Below are 19,567 nucleotides of genomic sequence, written 5' to 3' on the forward strand. Positions count from 1 at the left end.
TGACTGTGTGGATCACAATAAACTGTGGAAAATTCTTCAAGAGATGGGAATACCAGACCACCTGACCTGTCTCTTGAGAAATCTGTATGCAGGTCAGGAAGCAACAGTTAGAACTGGACATGAAACAACAGACTGGTTCCAAATAGGAAAAGGAGTACGTCAAGCCTGTATATTATCACCATGCTTATTTAACTTATATGAAGAGTACATCATGATGAACACTGGGCTGGATGAAGCACAAGCTGGAATCAAGATTGCTGGGAGAAATATCAGTAACCTCAGATATGCAGATGACACCACATTTATGGCAGAAAGTAAAGAAGAACTAAAGAGCCTCTTGATGAAAGTGAAAGAGGAGAGTGAAAAAGTTGGCTTAAAGCTCAACATTCAGAAAACGAAGATCATGGCATCTGTTCCCATCACTTCATGGGAAATAGATGGGGAAACAGTAGGAACAGTGGCTCTTTATTTATTTTTTTGGCTCCAAAATCACTGCAGATGGTGATGCAGCCATGAAATTAAAAGACGCTTACTCCTTAGAAGGAAAGTTATGACCAACCTAGACAGCATATTAAAAAACAGAGACATTACTTTGTCAACAAAGATCCATCTAGTCAAGGCTATGGTTTTTCCAGTAGTCATGTATAGATGTGAGAGTTGGACTATAAAGAAAGTTGAGTGCAGAGAATTGATGCTTTTGAACTGTGGTGTTGGAGAAGACTATTGAGAGTCCCCTGGACTCCCAGGAGGACTGATGTTGAAGCTGAAACCGCAATACTTTGGCCATCTTATGTGAAGAGCAGACTCATTTGAAAAGACCCTGTTGCTGGGAAAGATTGAGGGCAGGAGGAGAAGGGCACGACAGAAGATGAGATGGTTGAATGACATCACTGACTCAATGGACATGAGTTTGGGTAAACTCTGGGAGTTGGTGATGGACAGGAAGGCCTGACGTGCTGCGGTACATGGGGTCACAAAGAGTTGGTCGGATATGACTGAGTGACTGAAATGAACTGAGCTCAACAGTCCATGCAACACTCCTATTTTGGGAATGAAAAATCAAATGATAAATGGAGACCAGTTCAAGATTGACAAATGTAACTGAGGCTGTGCCTCCTTTACACCCCCTCGTGCCTAATCCTTATACTCTACTGTCTGTAATTCCTGAATGAGCCAAATATTTTTCAGTAATTGATTTAAAAGATGCCTTCTATGCTATACCGTTGACGAAGGGAAGCCAATTTTTATTTGCCTTTGAAGACCCTATCCAGTCAGCTTCTCAGTTAACCTGGATAGTTTTGTCCCACAGGTTTGTGACAGCCCTCACTTCTTTGGACATAGTTTGTCAAGAGATCTACAAAACGTCAATAGCCCTGAGACAGTGGTGTTACAATACATAGATGATATCCTGCTCGGTGCTGAGACAGAGGAAGTTTGCTCAGAAGCCTCAGAAGACTGCCTAAACTTTTTGGCTGACTGCAATTATAAAGCATCAAGGGAAAAGGCTCAGCTTTGTCAACAATCTGTTAAATCAGATCAGATCAGATCAGATCAGTCACTCAGTCGTGTCCGACTCTTTGCAACCCCATGAATCGCAGCATGCCAGGCCTCCCTGACACAGTGAGGGACTCCTCAGACACACTGCTGAGACTATTCCAAAAGCTGAAAAAAAGTAGGCATTATCATTTCATGAGCAGTTAAAAAGGTCCAATGGAACCAGTATCAAGAGTGTAGTGTGCTCATCCTAGTGCATCTCAGAGAGAAGAAGCAGAAAACTTAGACCTCGACTTTACCGTTTCGAAGGCTGAAAGTCGCAAAATGTGGGTAGTTTTGGTTGGTAATTTCTTGGGTAGAACTGGTTATCCTTTATTCTACTCAGCAGGCTTCTTTCAGTCTTATAAACACCAACACCCGGAGTTCACTCAGACTCATGTCCATCGAGTCAGTGATGCCATCCAGCCATCTCATCCTCTGTCGTCCCCTTCTCCTAGGGGGACCCCCAATCCCTCCCAGCATCAGAGTCTTTTCCAATGAGTCAACTCTTCGAATGAGGTGGCCAAAGTACTGGAGTTTCAGCTTTAGCATCATTCCTTCCAAAGAAATCCCAGGGCTGATCTCCTTCAAATGGACTGGTTGGATCTCCTTGCAGTCCAAGGGACTCTCAAGAGTCTTCTCCAACAACACAGTTCAAAAGCATCAATTCTTCGGTGCTCAGCCTTCTTCACAGTCCAACTCTCACATCCATACATGACCACAGGAAAAACCATAGCCTTGACTAGACGGACCTTTGTTGGCTGGATTTGTTTCTAGCTGCATGAAGGCTTTTAAGTTACAAATTGTTGTCCAAACTCCAACAAGTGCCACAGCTTCTTCCAACTACTACTTAAGACCTCTGGATCAGAGATCCTCAATATGAGGGCTAGGAGAATATGTTGCCTCACCAATTTAGGAATGACACCCCTTATCAGCTCAGAGCCAGTTATGGGATGAGAAAGCCGCCCTTTCCCTAGGCAACATGATTCTCCTAAAAGAAAAAGGTGGAATGAGAGGGTAACAGGTAGGAAGGCCAGAGGTCCCCAAGAAGTAGGAGGAAGTAAACTGCAAGTGGAAGACTTTTTTTTCCTTCTCTGTTGATGAAACCAGTTCTGCCGAAGACTAACAGTTTTTTATTTTTTTTTTCCTTTTCTCAAACCTTGGGCTGATAATGGCTCAACAAACCAATATTCATGTCAATTGTTTTATGGCCTGGGGAGACACACCTTGTACCATCCTATCTCAAAAATGCATATTGTGGGAGAGGGGTCTGGTGAAACTTCCTCAGCCTTGAGGTGCCTCTCTTATCTGATTAAGTTTTCTAACAGACATAAAACACCTTGCTAAAAACTAGCAAGAGGGCTTTGCTCAGATTAATGTCCATTGTGCCACTGATGCTATATACCCATCTCATCCCCTGCTACCTCTTTCTCATTTTGCCTTCAATCTTTCCCAGCATCAGGGTTTTTTCCAGTGAGTCAGCTCTTCACATTAAGTGGCCAAAGTATTGGAGCTTCAGCTTCAGTATCAGTCCTTCCAATGAATATTCAGGGTTGATTTTCTTTAGGATTGACTGGTTCTATCTCTTTGCAATCCTAGGGACTCTCAAGAGTCTTCTGCCAGCACCACAATTCAAAAGTGCCAATTCTTTGGCACTCAGCCTTCTTTATGGACCAACTCTCACATCCGTGCATGATTACTGGAAAAACCATAGCTTTGACTATAGGAACCTTTGTCAGCAAAGTGATGTCTCTGCTTTTCTATATACTAAAGAACCCCAAACCCTGCCTCAGTGATTCACTGAGCTTCTTCCCTTCCATCATTTTTTTCTTTAAAGACTGTCATGGTTGAGCAGAATCCTTGGAGTTGATTTCTGGAAATGAGTTCACCATCTCTCCAAGTTGCAGACTTTTCTGATTAAAGCATCTTTCCTTTCTATGGACACTTGCTCCTTAAATTATTGGATTTTGAGTGGCAAGCAGCCAAATAAGAATTTGGTAACATGGAGAGCCAGAATACTGTGTATTGGCTTCTTCATCTTGCATTTCATAAAGTACCAAGAGACGGAGTTAAGTTTAGGACAGAACTGTGTAGTTTGCACACAGAATTTGGAGAGGCTAATGACTTCTGCACTCAAAAACAAAATAAAGAAAAGAAAAATAGAAAAAAGAAAAAAGGAGATAGATTGGAAAAGAGTAAGACAAAGATAAGACTGAAACAAGCATTGGAGATCCATAAAACTCCTCAGTTTATAGAGTCCTGTGGCAAAGATCAAATTAAGAGTACTGCCTTTCCTCTCAACCTTCCCTCCCAAGCCTTCTCTCCAGTACTGTGGACACTGAAGTTCTGGAAGATATTTAATAATTAAGGAGAGTTTTCATATTATAAAAATAATTAAAAATTGGCCTTGCCCGATGTTGTGTCAGTAGCATCATATTTAGTCATAATGATAACACATTGTGAACACTCCATTCACTCATTTACTGGTTCCCCATTCTTTCATTTACTATTCATTCATATTCTAAGTCATTGTCAGGCATGGTATGAAAAAATACACTAAGAAGGATCTATAGACTTGTCTGTTTTGGTATTGTTTATTGATTTAAATATTTTATAAGCGACAGTTTTGACTTATAAGGTAAATAAATGTTTGGTTTAAACAGAGAGTTTTGTAATGAATTATGTAAATATAACACACAACTGTTATTTCTACTTTGTTTTATAAGAATCCCAAATTTTTAATCACTGATTTTTCATATACAAATTTATCTTATTTTTCAGTCTGTAAATACAAAGACATTTTATATAATGAAACATACTATTTACATCATGCACAATTTAGAATAACTATAAATAAGCACAATCAAATGAATAAAAAGTGGTGTTACATCAAAAGCAAAGATGTTTAGAATCCTATAAGTGCTTACATACTTTTACACACACTAGTATTCTTAAACTTCTAGTGAAATGAGACATATTTCATCCTTTCAATCAGAAAGCTTCTCTAAACTTGTACTATTGAGTAAAGAAAAAATACCTTAAAATATAATATGAAACACGAAACAAACTTTTAAAATTAATGCTACATGTTTAAAGGATGCAATCATCTTTAAAATTCAAAAATAGCTTGACATTTCAAAACATATGTAACTTAACCATGCCCTATGAATATATTAGTATATATCTTAGTATTATTTTATGACATTGCAATTTAAGTTTGTGATAACTTGATTTTTTAAAGTAATGATTTACAAATTATAATTTGATAATAAAATAGCAAATGGAAAATACTATTTACATTACAGGCCAAACAAAAAATTTAGACACATAAGATTATAGCAAATGAATTGGACAAAACATTAAAACAATTCTGTTATCTGGTTAAGTAAAACCTACCCCATGCAGAGGAACTGAATGAAGGCCTAGCACAATATACTCATGTGATTTTATTAAGTGGGTTGGGGAAACCTGTTCATATTTGTTTAGCATTTGAATGTTTGATAGAAATGCATTGGCTACTTACACATTAAAATGAGCAGGCAGATTTTTGTTTATTTTGTTTTTATCTAAATACTGTTAGGGAAATGAAAACCTTTGGCTTGGTAAAATGGCTATTCACAGTTGAAGTGTCAGAATTCAGGTAGATTGATTTTGAAATGAAGAATGATATGTATTATTTCTGAAATACACTTAATTGTCTATGGCCATACCACCCTGAACATGCCCGATCTCTTCTAAAATGCACTTAATTGATAAATTTTAAAAGCATAATGAGACAGCTTTGTCACTTGATTACCAAAATTATAATGTGATTAAAGGCAGTTATAAAATTACAGTTTGTCCAAGGAAAACTTTTCAGGAAGTTTTTTTTTTTTTTTTTTTAAAGAAAAAGCTGTTAATTCAACTCTAAGAAAATCAAAAAGTGGTTTTGCGCATGAACTGTTTTTCTATTTGAACTTAACCTGACTTTCGTAGTAGTAATAAGCTGCCATTATTATGTGAATCAATTTCCACATAGTTGGAATAATTTTTGCTTATTTCTAAATAATAAAAGGAGACAATGACTAGTAGTTGTTATTTTTGCCAGTCTGGGCCTTCAATATAAATTCAGTAAGAGGCAACAAAATAGAGGGAGAAAATGGGACTGTAGCTCACAGCTGTTCAAATGTCATCTTATATTTCATCTGTTTTCCTCAACCATATTTCTTCTATTTTTACATTCATTACTGAAAACATTTCCCTCAACAAATAAAAATGACAAAGATACTGAAGGTCATATTTCTTCCAAAAAAAAAAAAAAAAGTATTAAGGTCTATCATTTCAAGACAAAGGTTTTCTTAACACTGAAAAATATAGGAAGAAAGAAATTTGCATTTTCATAGATGTCAATTTATATGGAAGCTGCCTATTTTTTCACAATTTCAAAATAAATAAATATCAATGTGGAATAAATAAAAATTGATTGACATAGAAATTCTTCCCTTTGAAGTTTTAAATTTTCTGAATTTTTCATACCCTTTCCTTTGACAGATTACCTGATTTGTTATAGTAGAAGATCCCTGAGGTGTTCAATGAAGTTCAAATGAGAAATAAATACCAAAATTCAAAGGTATTTGACTTACTGAAGCAAATCTTTCCAGAGAGAAAACATAGCTATATCATTTCTACATAATTTGCTGTTAATGAACACAAACAAATGTATGTCACATAGAAAACTTATTAAAGAGCTTGAATGTAATATTAATACACAACAAAAAATTAATAAAATTTTCAGTTTTAGAGATTAAATATTTTTTAAATCTTGTTCAAGACTTGTTCAAATTATTGTGGTATTAGGGATATCTAAAATAGAAGAACATACTCTCTGTCTTTCTCATTATTCCTTTAAATGAGACATTTTATTTCTTTTCCTTTATGAATCATATTATCTGCTAGAAATCACTGAATTTCCCTGGAAAAAAATGGTTTTGGATTGGGATTTGTAAATAATTGATCCCTCAATATAACTACCATAAAATGATCCAACCTGTGTTTTTATACTTAAGATTATGGTAATTTGTTAATTCTAGTGAATAACTAAAAATGATGGTTATAAACAACTATCTGAATACATGCCAAAATTTAAAGGCATAGAGCTAAGAAATTTGGAATACATATTACTTTTTCAATACAGTAGACATGAAATTGATAGCAAACATTTTCAAACCCTCAAAAAAGAACCCAAACACCATACTATGTCAAACTGAGTTACAGAAGAGTATACAGGAAGCAAGACAGTGTATCCGTCATCTCTAGACAAAGAGCCAACAAAATCAAGTGGTACCTGGGAAGTCGTTTTTGAAAAAAAATTTCCCTATAGGTATAAGAAGCTTCTTTTCTATTTTTATCTTTAGCAGTGTGGTACCCAAGGAAAGATTTACCATTTGAAAACAAGAGGATTTTTTCAAATTAAGATGTTTGTAGGAGGAGATTGTCCAAAAAGGGTCACCCTGATATTTCTTGAAATCGTGTTAAAATTCAATAAAAGAAGAGCATTTTAAAAAGAAAACAAAAACTCATGTTTGTCTTAACTGATGAAATGTCATAGAAGCCAAGTTCCCAATTGCCTCAATCATTTCTATACCCAAGTGGTCTGTATCTGAACAGTCACCTTCTTTTCCTTATCTCATGAATTCACAAAGTGTCCCATCATGTGAAAGTGAAAAAACAATCTCAACCATAATAATAAAATATTATTTTTCACATACTTTGTAAGAAAAAGAAAAAAAGGAAGGAAGGAAGGAAGGGGTGAGAGGAAGAGGGAGGGATCAAAGGAAGGAAAGGAGGGAGGGAGAGATAGAAAAGAGAAGCTGGGGATGCTGACAAACTTGAGCCCAAATATTTTACCGCACGTAACACCTATAGATACAGCCATTCATTTCACATTCATAACTAATCTTACTCAGAAGTAACATCAAACTCTACTGTTTATTCAAGTTAGAGCCACACTTGATATTTGGACTCTTGCATGGTTTCTTATCAGCATAAAGACTATGCTAATATTAAATTAGATCATAATGCAAATATTGATTACAGACATAGTACCAAATATTCCCAAATTCTGCACTGATGGGCACGTATAAAACAAGATTATTTCTTTCTTTAAATCTTTTTATTCTGATTAGCATATTTCCTGTTTCTTGATCAAAATTTTGACATGCTGAATTTCATGATATTCTGTTATGTATTAATAGTGTTTTAAAAATAAACTATAATCAGTTAGTCTTCCCATCTATCTTCAACTTTCTTCTAAGTTAAGAGGGTTGAGCTATTTAGGCAATTTAATGTAGGCAAAGTGATTTTTGTCTCTTGTAATCTTCTATGTAGGTGTCTTTTTTTTTTTTTGATTGCAGTCCAGCTGAAGTAAAATGGGATACTTCCTATAGTCAGATATTCATTTGCATTTTAGTAGGAGAATTTTTCTTTAGACAGGAAAAAAAAGTATCTTAAGGATTAAAAGAAAAAGCAATGAGTACCAACTGTTTCAGGTCACTGAATTGCATAACAACTGAAAGGGATGGATTTTATAATTGTCTGGTAACATACTTGAAACAAATTAAAAGGATAAGAATAATAATTTTGGCTACCATTCACTAGTAATTATCTTTGTACAACAAGAGCAAAAATATTTTTTTTAAATTCCTTGAATTATTGTAGATAATTATAGTCATCCAGTTTATCTATACGTGCTTTGCTAGAATGAAATCTAACATAAGAATAAATTTCTTATTCTTTTTTTTTAAATTTCTTATTCTTGATAACACTTTCTAGTCAAATAATACAAAAACAATTTATCTGAGACTTCAAGCCAATCTGATTTTAACCTGGTAATTTATATCAATAAAATTTGGAGAGGGAGGTTTCACGTTGATAACATCTGGCCACTCCAACATGGAGTTTTCTTTAACTATGGAGATTTGAACTAAAAAAAAGCTTAAAAATTTGGGGGGGGGCAGATTTTAAATTATTTTACAGAAATAATTGGTGCAGATCATCCTAGTCTCAGGTATTATATATCATCTCATACTCTCCTGCCAGCCTTCAGCGATAGTGATACTGACCATAAAGGAAAGCTTCTTGGGAGTCAATAAAAATAGAATTGTTCTAGGAATTGAGATTTAATTAAGTATAGAAATGCATACCTTCTTGTTAGTCATAAAACATATAGAATAACATGTTTATTGTTCAAAATTTTGAACATAAATTATTTTTCATTTAGATTTATTCTGAGAAGTTGAGATACTTTGCTCTAGATCCATATATAGATGAATGGGAATATAGTATACTTGACTGTTACCCTTAACCTTCATATTATTAAAAACAGCTTATTATTTTAAGTAAAAGAATGTTGCCAAATTTACAAACCATAGCTCATTGCCAAAATTAATAACTTTGACTCATTTATGACATCTTCTACATCTTTCTTTCTTGCAACAAATGGAAAACGTAGAGAAAAAAATTGAAATGCGATTTGTAATTCTTTGTTATCTTTTTCTTTCTCAGTGCTGAAGCACTTCATACCTTTAGAAAACTTTCAAAAATCTTTAGCATTCTGAAATTTTGCTATAAGTAACCTGGCTTTCAAGACAGCAACTTTTTGTCCTAAATTATTTTTTTTAACACAGGAAGCTCAACCTGGTGCTCTGTGACAACCTATAGGGGTGGGATGGGGGCTTGGTGGGAGGGAGGGAGGTTCAAGAAGGAGACAATATATGTAAACTTATGGCTGATTTGTGTTGTTGTTCAGCAGAAACCAACACAATATTGTAAAGCAATTTTTCTCCACTTAAAAATAAATTTAAAAAACAGTCTAATAATTCTGATTAAAAATTGCTCAGGTTTGTTTCTTCCTTTTAAAATTTCAGTTCTAAACAAACTCTGCTTGAATTAACTAGCTTCATGTAAAGTGAAACATCTTGAAATGATGTTTAGAGACTATCTAACCCATTTAATTTTAAAAGACTGGGAGTACACCTTCATCTCTCCTTCAGAACATCATCAAATGTTGTGAGGTAATTGTCTCCCCAGCTCCAGGACTCTGGAGCATCCCAGAATAAGATGGAAAGGCCTGGTGTCATAAAATCTTTTATCTCCTCTAAAGTTGATCACCTGTTTTGCTTGCAGCTAAAGCCCAATTTGAAAGCAATGTGAAGAAGAATATAGAATATAGTATAGATCCCCCAAGCCATTATATAGATGTAACTACACAGAATAAATATTTCCTTATCTTTGTGATTAGATTTTCCAACTAGGGAATGATATAACTTCTATAATGTCAGAACAACAACAAAAATGAAGTACAAAATCAAATTGTATTCTTCTCTCTGAATGTTAGCTCAACCAGGCTTGTTATAAAAGGAAAAAAAATATTTTGCTTTAGTATTACTTGAACACAAATAGTCTTTTGTGCTAATTTTCACAGGCTTTCTGTGATATACATCTGATCTGATCTGATCTGGTATTTTTTCTTCTTTGCTCCTCAAGTCCAGATATTCTGACACTTGCATTGATCTTAATCATCGTAACCAAAACTAGCTCTATGTACCACCTTCAGAGTCTCTATATATAGCTTTGTGAGCTTCTAGTTCCAGTTTCACAGATGTGTGCCCCTGCTAAGAGGTTGTCACTACCTCCTAAGAAAACTGAAATTAGTTCATGAAGGATTTTTTTCTATTTTCTTTTTAAAATAAAAATGAGCAAATCATTTGGCTTTCACTAAACCACATGTGTCTATTATGAAAACTGCCTCCCTTTAGGAGTATGTATACCTTCACAAAGAAAAAAGTTCAATCTCTAACCAATCTCACCTAAGCTCCTGCTCATCCCACCCCTCCATCTGTCCCTGTGTACTGAGTCTGATGCCAGGCAGCAAAATGGGAAGAACTGTCTTCAAAAAAAGTAAGGAGTGTGAGGAAACAATTTTGCAGAATTCTGATTTTATCCCAATTAATACATTACTGTTCTACTTGTTAATTACACTTAATAGCCCACAGTAAAAATTCATTTAGTAGAATCCCTTCTTTATCTCCAACTAGCCAAAAGGCCACAGAGGAAGATTAAATATAAACCAATTCCTTTATTTAAAAAATATATATCAAAAGAATTAGAAAAAAGCTGTTACTTAAGCTCACCATTTAGTTTTTCTTGTCTCTTCTGCTTTCAAATAATTAGCAATAGTACTTAAGTCTAACATTAAGAGTGGTCTGATCAGCAACTACATAACTGAGGAAATTAAATTCACTGTAATTTTTTAGTGGACTCAAATATTTTTATTATTTATTATCAAAAGCATATTAAGGTATAAGCTTCCAATGATATACTAGAAGATGATCATCAAATGCTTTCTCAGTAGGAAAAAATAAACAACTTTCCCAGTGACTCAACACACCCTGTTTAATTTTTATAGGGGAATTTTATAAACTGTGTGTAGGAGGATGTTAATTTAAGCTTTGATGTTGGTAGTTGAAAGGTAAAATACTAGCAAGTTCACTCACGATTCCAATCGTGTTCAGATTCAAGATTATAAGGGAGTTTATCCATCTAGACAATAATAGAAGCTGTAATTAATGGACAGAGGAGCCTGGCAGGCTACAGTCCATGGGGTCACAACGAGTCAGACATGACTTAATGACTAAACAACATTCTTATTTAGAGGCTTAGGAATGGATTCTGACCTTATATGATTTTGCTAAATAATAATCAGATGATTAGAAGTACCTCAGTGTATCATAAATTTACCTGTTACTTTAATTGTAATCTTGATACATGATTCTAAATGAGGGAGGAACAATTTAACTACTAAAGGACTGATTATTATTAACCATGCTGTATCTGATTAAAATTATATTTTAAGAAAATAGAAATATGAATTAATCATTATGAAGCCTGTGAGATTTAGTGTAATTGTCAAATGAAAAGTACAGGCTATTTAAAATATAATTACACAATAATTTTCAGACATTTTAAAATTATACTACAGGTGAATTTCAACCAATCACATTCTGAAAGCCAAAATATTATTGTAGTTACTAAACATTCAGTATCACAGAAAACAGTGAAAATGACTCTTTAATCTTTCATCTTATCAGACCTAATAAAACCAATAGTTGAATTAATTACCTTATCCCAAGGTGTATCTATATTTTTGCCAAGCCTACACTCTCAATTAGCTCATCCAACCCATTCTATATTTTTGCTCATTTATCTATACTTAAATACGTCTATTTATTATATACTACAGAGATCTGAAAATCTGGGCACAAAACATTCACAATGCTTTCAGAGGAATAGAAATCATATTATGATAGATATCAATAATTATATATCAGAAACAATCTGATCAGAACATATCAATTACTTCATAGCATGTGTGTAAATGAAAAATTTATGAGAGAGATTAAGCATGTTACCTGCTCAGATAATTTTTTATCTATCCCTTGCTGCTCATCTTGCTGTAGTAGAATGGTGAATATCATTTAAAAGTCCACACTACTTATATTATTGCTTATGTAAGACATGTCTCTCTTTCCCTGAACTTGCATAGGAATGCAAGTTTCATACATCATCATCATCATGGCTTAGATTATTGCTTAAAGGTTGTTATAAAATATTGCTAGGAAATAATTTTTAGATGAATGTATGATTCAATGTGAAAAGTACAGAGTGAGACTAAGCATCACGTTGGTGATGTTTTAGAACATAAAAATCAAAGCATTCAGAAGTAAGGCGGTTACTTTGACATTTACTTCTCTGTCCAAACATTCATAGTTCGTATCTTGGTGGTAAGGGTCAGCAAATATTGTGATGTTCTCTGCACAGCTCTGGCAGTTTCTAAGAAAATCTTACTGTGTCTAGAATGCCTAATAGTGAGCAATATTAATCCCTCATGCTTATCAGTATTGACTTAAGTCTATAATAAATTTGAAGACTTATGCTCAAAAAGTGGACTATAAATTTGAAACCAAAGCTGAAAAATTAAAACTTGTGAAAGAAATAATGTTATGAAACCTGGAGCATTTGCTTTTCAAAATAACTACAAATAAAATAATATATTTCTATCTCAGTCAGCTTGTATTTATTCCTAGTAGTTGGGATTATTTGAATATTCTTCAATGATCCCCAAATCTGGCTGTATATTAGCATAACCTAGAGTGATTTTCTAAATACAGATTCCTAGGCCTTCAACCTGAAACCTACTGAATCCAAATCTTAAAGGTAAAGCCCAGTAATTTGTGTCCCTAAAATTTCCTCAGGTCTTCCTTCATAGCTCAGTTGGTACAGAATCTGCCCGTAATGCAGGAGACCTGGGTTCAATTCCTGGGTGGGGAAGATCCCCTGGAGAAGGAAATGGCAACCCACTCCAGTATTCTTGCCTGGAGACTCCCAAGGACAGAGGAGCCTGGCAGACTACAGTCTATGGGGTCACAAGAGTCGGACATGACTTAGTGACTAAACTACTACCACTACTAAAAGCTTCCTAAGGCAGTCAGACACTGCCAAGCGATGAGTTGAAACATTGAACAGGATCATTTCTTAGTAAGGATGGAACTGCCAGTGAGGCACGTGGCTGAAGCTGTGGTCTGCGTGTCACAGCACAACAGAAATAAAGACACAGACTTGACTTCTCTATATCCCAAGTCCTTCCAACATGTCATTCCTTTTACTCATGTAATATCTACATTCAGTGCACACAAATGCACATTGTTTATTACTTTATAAAACTAAAACTATTCTATAACATAAGATTAGCTGTGATTCTTCCTGTTTAGAAATGTATCAATGACCTTTTATGAAAGGAAGAAGAAAGAAAAGAAGGAGCAATGACTTTTATGAAAGGAAAAAGGAACAAAAGAAGGAAGTAAACAGAAAGGTAACATAATACTCAGGCTTCAACTTTTTGAATCAAGTATAAGGAATTTCGCACACGGTCTCAAAATGCTCTGACAAAATTTATGTTAGTCTGTATATAACATCAGTGTCTGTTCTTCATTCAAGACCAGGAGGAGCGTGAAACTGAGTCCACAGCTGCAGTCAGTTTATCCATTTACAGTAAAATTCGTTCAATCATGTAAACACAGTTTATGTACATGGTAAGTCAGCTGGTTGTAAATTAAGTGTATTCATATTAAGAGCAACCCTTAAAGAATCATCATGTAGAATGTAGTATGTTACACTTTAACAATTAAGCCTCTCATGCATTGTGTTTTTCAGGTTACATCTAATAAGATATGCTCATAGAAGCCTCTGAAATGACATAATTTTTGTAGCTGAAGATCTGCTATAGTTTTCCAGTCACCAAGTTGTGTCCGACTCTGTTACCCCCATGAACTGTGGCATGCCAGGCTTCCCTGTCCTTCATTATCTCCCTGAGTTTGCTCAAACTCATATCCATTGAGTTAGTGATGCATCCAGCCATCTCATCCTCTGTTGCCCCTTCTCTTCTTGTCCTCAATCTTTCCCAGCATCAGGGTATAATCTAAGAGAAATACCCAGGCTATAATATAGGGCTTAGGTCTTAGACTTGAATTTCTAGGTATTGTTGGCTGAAAGACATCTGGTGCCACCCAGAGCCTATTCAGAGCCACGTGTAATTCATTCTGAAGGAACATTTATTAAAATTGCACAAAGTGCTTACAGCCAGATTGTATTTTGAAGAGAGCAGAGAAAGAAGCTACAGGTATAAGCAATGCTCCAGCTCAACTAAGAATGGTTAGTTCACTTGATATGTGCTTTGTTACTTGGGCCTGGAGTTTTGTGTATCTTCCAATCTGTCTAAAATAGGCATCTGCAACTCTTTCTATGGCCATGTTAGGTTCAGAGGTACAGAGAAAATGGGGTTTGATGGAGCCAAACTTGACTTGGTAAGATGGTTTCCAATGACAGCATGGAGTAAGAGAGGATCTGGGCATGGGTTAAGTTGTGCTGAAAATGCATACAGACAAAAACCTACAAATAGAAGTTTTACTATCTTCTCTAATAATCCACAAACTTGCCTTGAGTTAGGAAGACAAGGAATCTTCAATAAATATATTTAATGACATTCATAATATTGAGCTCCCTCTTTATACCTCATGATATCAAATATACCATCTCAACTAATATCAGTATGATTCTGTAGAAAAAGACATCCTGGCAGTTTTCCAAATTCTCTGTGATTTTGTGTTCTCTATCCATCAATTTAATTTTGCTTTATTGCTATAACTCTTTGGAGGAATTTGCCAAATTAAGACTTGTGAATGAGATTTTGTTTAAGTTGTTCTATTTTGCTCCTGGAGAGACACACAACTTTGCACTTTGACACTAAAACGCTATGCTCCTGCTACTATTGTTACTAGATAAGAAAAGTGTGAGATATTGAGAATACATACTTGAAGCACTGGATCCCCCATAAACCCACTCTCAAGTCTTAGGCCATCAGTGCCTGTCTCAGAGTCACCATTGGTCATACACAGCTCACTGGATTTCACACATAATCAGACATTAAAAGGGAAATAAAAATATTTTAAATTTTTAAGAGAAGAGATGAGTATCAAGGCCGATTTTAGACAGTTGGACTAAACTGTTATCTAGAAGTTGTTTCTTCCTTCCCATCTCTACTCAACACTACACAGTCAAGAGTCCCAACTATATGCGTTCTTTAGGCATTGAGCATTATTCTTCTTTTTATTATGGCTGTTACTTATTTATTAAGGTTCACAAAGCACATACTGTACAGTAGGTTTTGGGTACTTATGGGGGGTTTCTGGCTTTGTTATATAACTCATTTATTTGTAAACAATGACATTCCATTAAAATCGTATTGATGCCAACATGAAGGTTTGGTACTGATGGCTAGTCATAAAGTAACTTCTTCAAACCAGTTGCTTGAAAGAATACTGAAACAGAGGACTATAGGTGCCATTTTTTCCCTTAAAGTATCCCCTTTAGAGTGGGTAAAGCCATTTCCCCAATTTAATACCACTTGATTTCTAAAGGGACATTCCTTTAAATTCCTTCCCATCTGCCACACTAAAACACACGATGGATGTAATAGTTTGTCCATGCAAATACTGTAGAGATATTTGTCAAATGAAAAACCAAATGCCACCCGTTATTACAATCACAATTGCTAATGGAGGATACATGTATTGTACTCTATAGGACACATAAAAATATAATGCTTTTTCACAGCCTCTAAATTCTATGATTGCAGCTAGAATGAATTGCCATTTTATACCATATTTTGCAAATACATATAGGAAGAGTGTAGCTACAATAAGTCAGCTGTACTAGGTTGGGAAAATGGTGATAGATCAGAATATTGCCTCAGACTATATCTTCAAAGATATATATTGTATGAAAAATGTAGTTTACATCCTGTTTGTGATATTGAATAGATCTCTGGCATATTCTTCATTGTGACATTTGTGACAACGTAAATAGCTACTTTTCTCTAAGTAAAATCATATAAACTAAGAAAGAGCTTATTCTTCTCACAAATTGAATATATACAATTCTTATCCCAAGCCCTATCAGCAACTACTAGATAATGAAGTAGATTGTCGAGGATGCTTTTAAAATATGCTTCCCACAGATAGTTTTAAGTATAGAGAAAATAACCATATGTTTAGAATAGTTGCTTAGACAAATCTTTACAAAAAGCAGAGAAATAGATCGGATGATTCTTGGAAGTCCCTTTCAGCCTTATGGTCACAAAACACATTGGTTATGATTAAAATACTTACAATTTACTATTTCACAATATGCTTTAAGTGACTGTGCAGAATAAGCATAAATGACTTCAGTGAGTTTGGTTCTTTCCGCATGCTCCTGCGCTATAAGAAGACCACTGGCATAGCTAAGGCATTTCCTAGTCTCAGCAGGAGGATTAAAGTGCTCCCAGAGCCTATTCTTTCTACACTGACTGTAAGCTTGCCCTCTATTCCCTATGGAAGAAGTGAGTTAATCTTCTATGCCACTAAAGAAATTATTTTGTGAGTAATTATTCATATGAGAGCACCTTGTCCTCTGCCTCCACAGCCTCCTATAAACACCCTGGCCTTCTTGCTCAGATGTGGTTAAAAACAGAGACCTAGATCCAAGGAATGGAGGGACAGGCAAGGATTCTGAGAGTTCAGGATCTAGGTCCTATCTCCACATGAAAAGTGTTGCACTAGTGTCCTCTTATGCTCCAAGGAGAGACAGAGTTCAATAATTAAAAAATGATAACCATTATAACAAATATTTTGCATATCTAAAAGTATGTCCTAGCTGTATACTTAGGGAGCTTGAAAACACTAATTAATCCTCACAGACTACATTGGACACTAGTTAATATATTCCTTAACTGAGTTATGTGATAAGCAAATCATAATGCAGTCAAAACCCTAAACAGAAAAATGTGTTTTATTTAGTAGACATAAGCTACCAATGAATATACTTACTGGAGTAAGAAATTGGCCACCACAAGGTTTCAAGGAAACAACACTTTCTAACTAATTAGACTGAAGAGAAACTTAGTTTTTATATCTGAACCAAATTAGGAAAATTGTGGACACACTGTGCTCCTAATTTCAGGGTGAGTCTGGAATAATATTTGCATGCATGGTTAATCAGAACATGCAGTGGAAGCCTATTTGTAACTACTGTGATTACTAAGTATGAAGGTTAGGCATACTTCAGTGTTAATGAAGGTGATTCACTGAACTTAAAAGTCACATCAAATAAACTATGGAAGAACAGTAAAAAATCTCAAATTCATAAAGCACATTTTCCCTTGTTTTTATTATGCAAGAATAAACAACATCCTTGGCAAAATAACCTACACTTCTTTCTCACTAATGCCAGTGTTTAGTAATTTATCCCCAAGTGTGGCAGTTAGCCTTTTGGAAGCATACATTGAAGAAGGTGACGGGGCAAGGGGAGAGTTACATGTCATTTAGTAGGATGCTGTTTATTATAATTTAGTATATTGTAAAAACTATGTATATTTAGAAGTGCTAAGTTGAAAGGGTCCAGTGTAGCAAAGCATTTTATTTTCACTGATATTTCTTAGAAAATAGCAAAAAGATCTTTAATCTTGGTTACAGATACATACGTTTGCTATTAGGAAATTCCATTTCCTTTGGATTCTGTGCTACATTAATGAAATCTAAAAGATATAATTACTAAGTAGATATACAATGCTTTCTTGGCATCTGAAATGCTAGGTTATGTTTAAGTCTAAGTGAAACTATATTTAACTTATAAGTTAGAATTATATAATGCATCAACTATACAGTAGCATATTCTGAAAAATCTAGTGCTGCATGAAATTATATAGAGATATGTATAAAAATAGGTAATATCCCTAAAATATTTTGCAGTTACAGTTTTTCCTGCTGGGAAGTTTACCACACTGCCAAGATATATGTATGAAATGTCTGCTCAGAAAAACAAAATTAGAAAATATTCCTCTCATACCAACTCACTAAATGTAGGAATATATAATCAAAACTGGCTTTCAAAAGCAATACAAATATATAAAGATACCTATATGTGTGACAAACAAGAAAACATGGACTGTTGATTAGTTTTGAATGGGCCCCACATTTGTAATTAATTAAAATACATATATATGTATTATACATATATAATATATATATGACCTAAATCACTCATAAGAACGAATACATTGCCCCCTTGCTCTCCAGGTTTTTTATTGACAGTCATAACCCATCTTTTTCCAGGATTATTGCCTGACATAACAGAAATTCCACTGTTTGTTCTCAACAAAGCAGTGAAAGAGAAATCTCTCTCTTCATTCTCCTGTCATGACCCATGTTCTGGGCTTGTGCTTTTTGGAGGAGTCTTTGATCTGCAGCAGGTCTCAGAGGCTTGTCTCCCGGAGGAACATAGTGCCAATGTTGTAGGAAACCTTTTTTATTTTCGATGAAGAAAGAGAAGGCTTTGGCTGCTTAGGACCAGTTCTTACCTCCAGGAAATAGCAGATACCAGGGATTTCTTTTGGAAAGTTGTCTGGAAGCTCTTCACGGGACCGAGGAATGAATGTGAAACTTTCTTCTCGTTTTAATAATCTAAGAAGAAAATATATAATGTGAATCATATGGGCAGGAGAGATGAGAAAAAATGGACACAAACTTTAGAGAATCAGGAAGCCTATAAAAGACTGCATGCATGTGTGCTTAATAGTGTCTAACTCTTCATTAGTGCGTGGACTGTAGTTCCCCAGGGTCTTCTGTTTATGGGATTTTCCAGGCAAGAATACTGGAGTCGGTTGCCATTTCCTCCTCCAGGGTGTCTTCCCAACCCAGGGATTGAACCTGTGTCTCCTGCATTGGCAGGCAGATTGTGTACTATTGAGCCACCTGGGAAGCCTGATAATAATGAATTAAAAAAGCAAAGTTGTTCCTGGTACTACTTGACAATATTTGTTCAAAGTTGATTTGATTTTTTGTTTAAAAGGCTAAAGAAACTGCATAATACATGTTTTTATTCAAACATGCAAGATTTACCCTTTCTGTTTTAAAAATCTGCCTAAAGTCTGGAACATTCCTTCAATGTTTTATAGACTCTGAATAAGCTTTAAATCCTATGTGTCATTCATATAAATCAAGTTTTTAGCTTTGTAGAACAGTCATAACTCAATGTGTCTGTGATATCTGGTTACTATTTTCTAGCAATACATATTTTGTAAACTTACCAGCATTTATTTGTCAAATAGATTGACTCTTCCAGTCATAAAGACAATTTTCTAGTGTACTAATATTGGAGATTTATTCTTGACCAATTCTAGGAAAGGTTCAGTTTAATAGCCATACATAGAAAAGTGTCCTAGCATTTCAATTTTTAAAATTATTTATTTATTTATTTGAGTGCATTTAGTGGGTCTTGGTTGCAGCACACAGGATCTTCACTGCATCTTGCAGGATATTTCCTTGTGGTATGCGGACTCTCTAGTTGTGACATTCGGACTCCAAAGGAAATGGGCCCAATAGTTGCAGCTCACAGGCTTATA

At 34.8% G+C, this 19,567-nt stretch overlaps 1 protein-coding gene across 1 annotated transcript in view; it reads right to left on the bottom strand.

The window, feature by feature from the left end:
* Positions 1-4,188: 4,188 nt before the first annotated feature.
* GUCY1A2 (guanylate cyclase 1 soluble subunit alpha 2) overlaps positions 4,189-19,567 on the bottom strand; it is a 500,240-nt gene continuing 484,861 nt past the window's right edge. The window contains exon 8 of the mRNA XM_070384284.1: positions 4,189-18,626. Within this exon, the coding sequence (XP_070240385.1) occupies positions 18,419-18,626 (208 nt within the window). The 3' untranslated portion in view covers positions 4,189-18,418. The remainder of the gene's footprint in view (positions 18,627-19,567) is intronic.

Source organism: Bos mutus, chromosome 15, assembly GCF_027580195.1.
Source record: "Bos mutus isolate GX-2022 chromosome 15, NWIPB_WYAK_1.1, whole genome shotgun sequence".
In the NCBI taxonomy this organism is placed as follows: Eukaryota; Metazoa; Chordata; class Mammalia; order Artiodactyla; family Bovidae; genus Bos; species Bos mutus.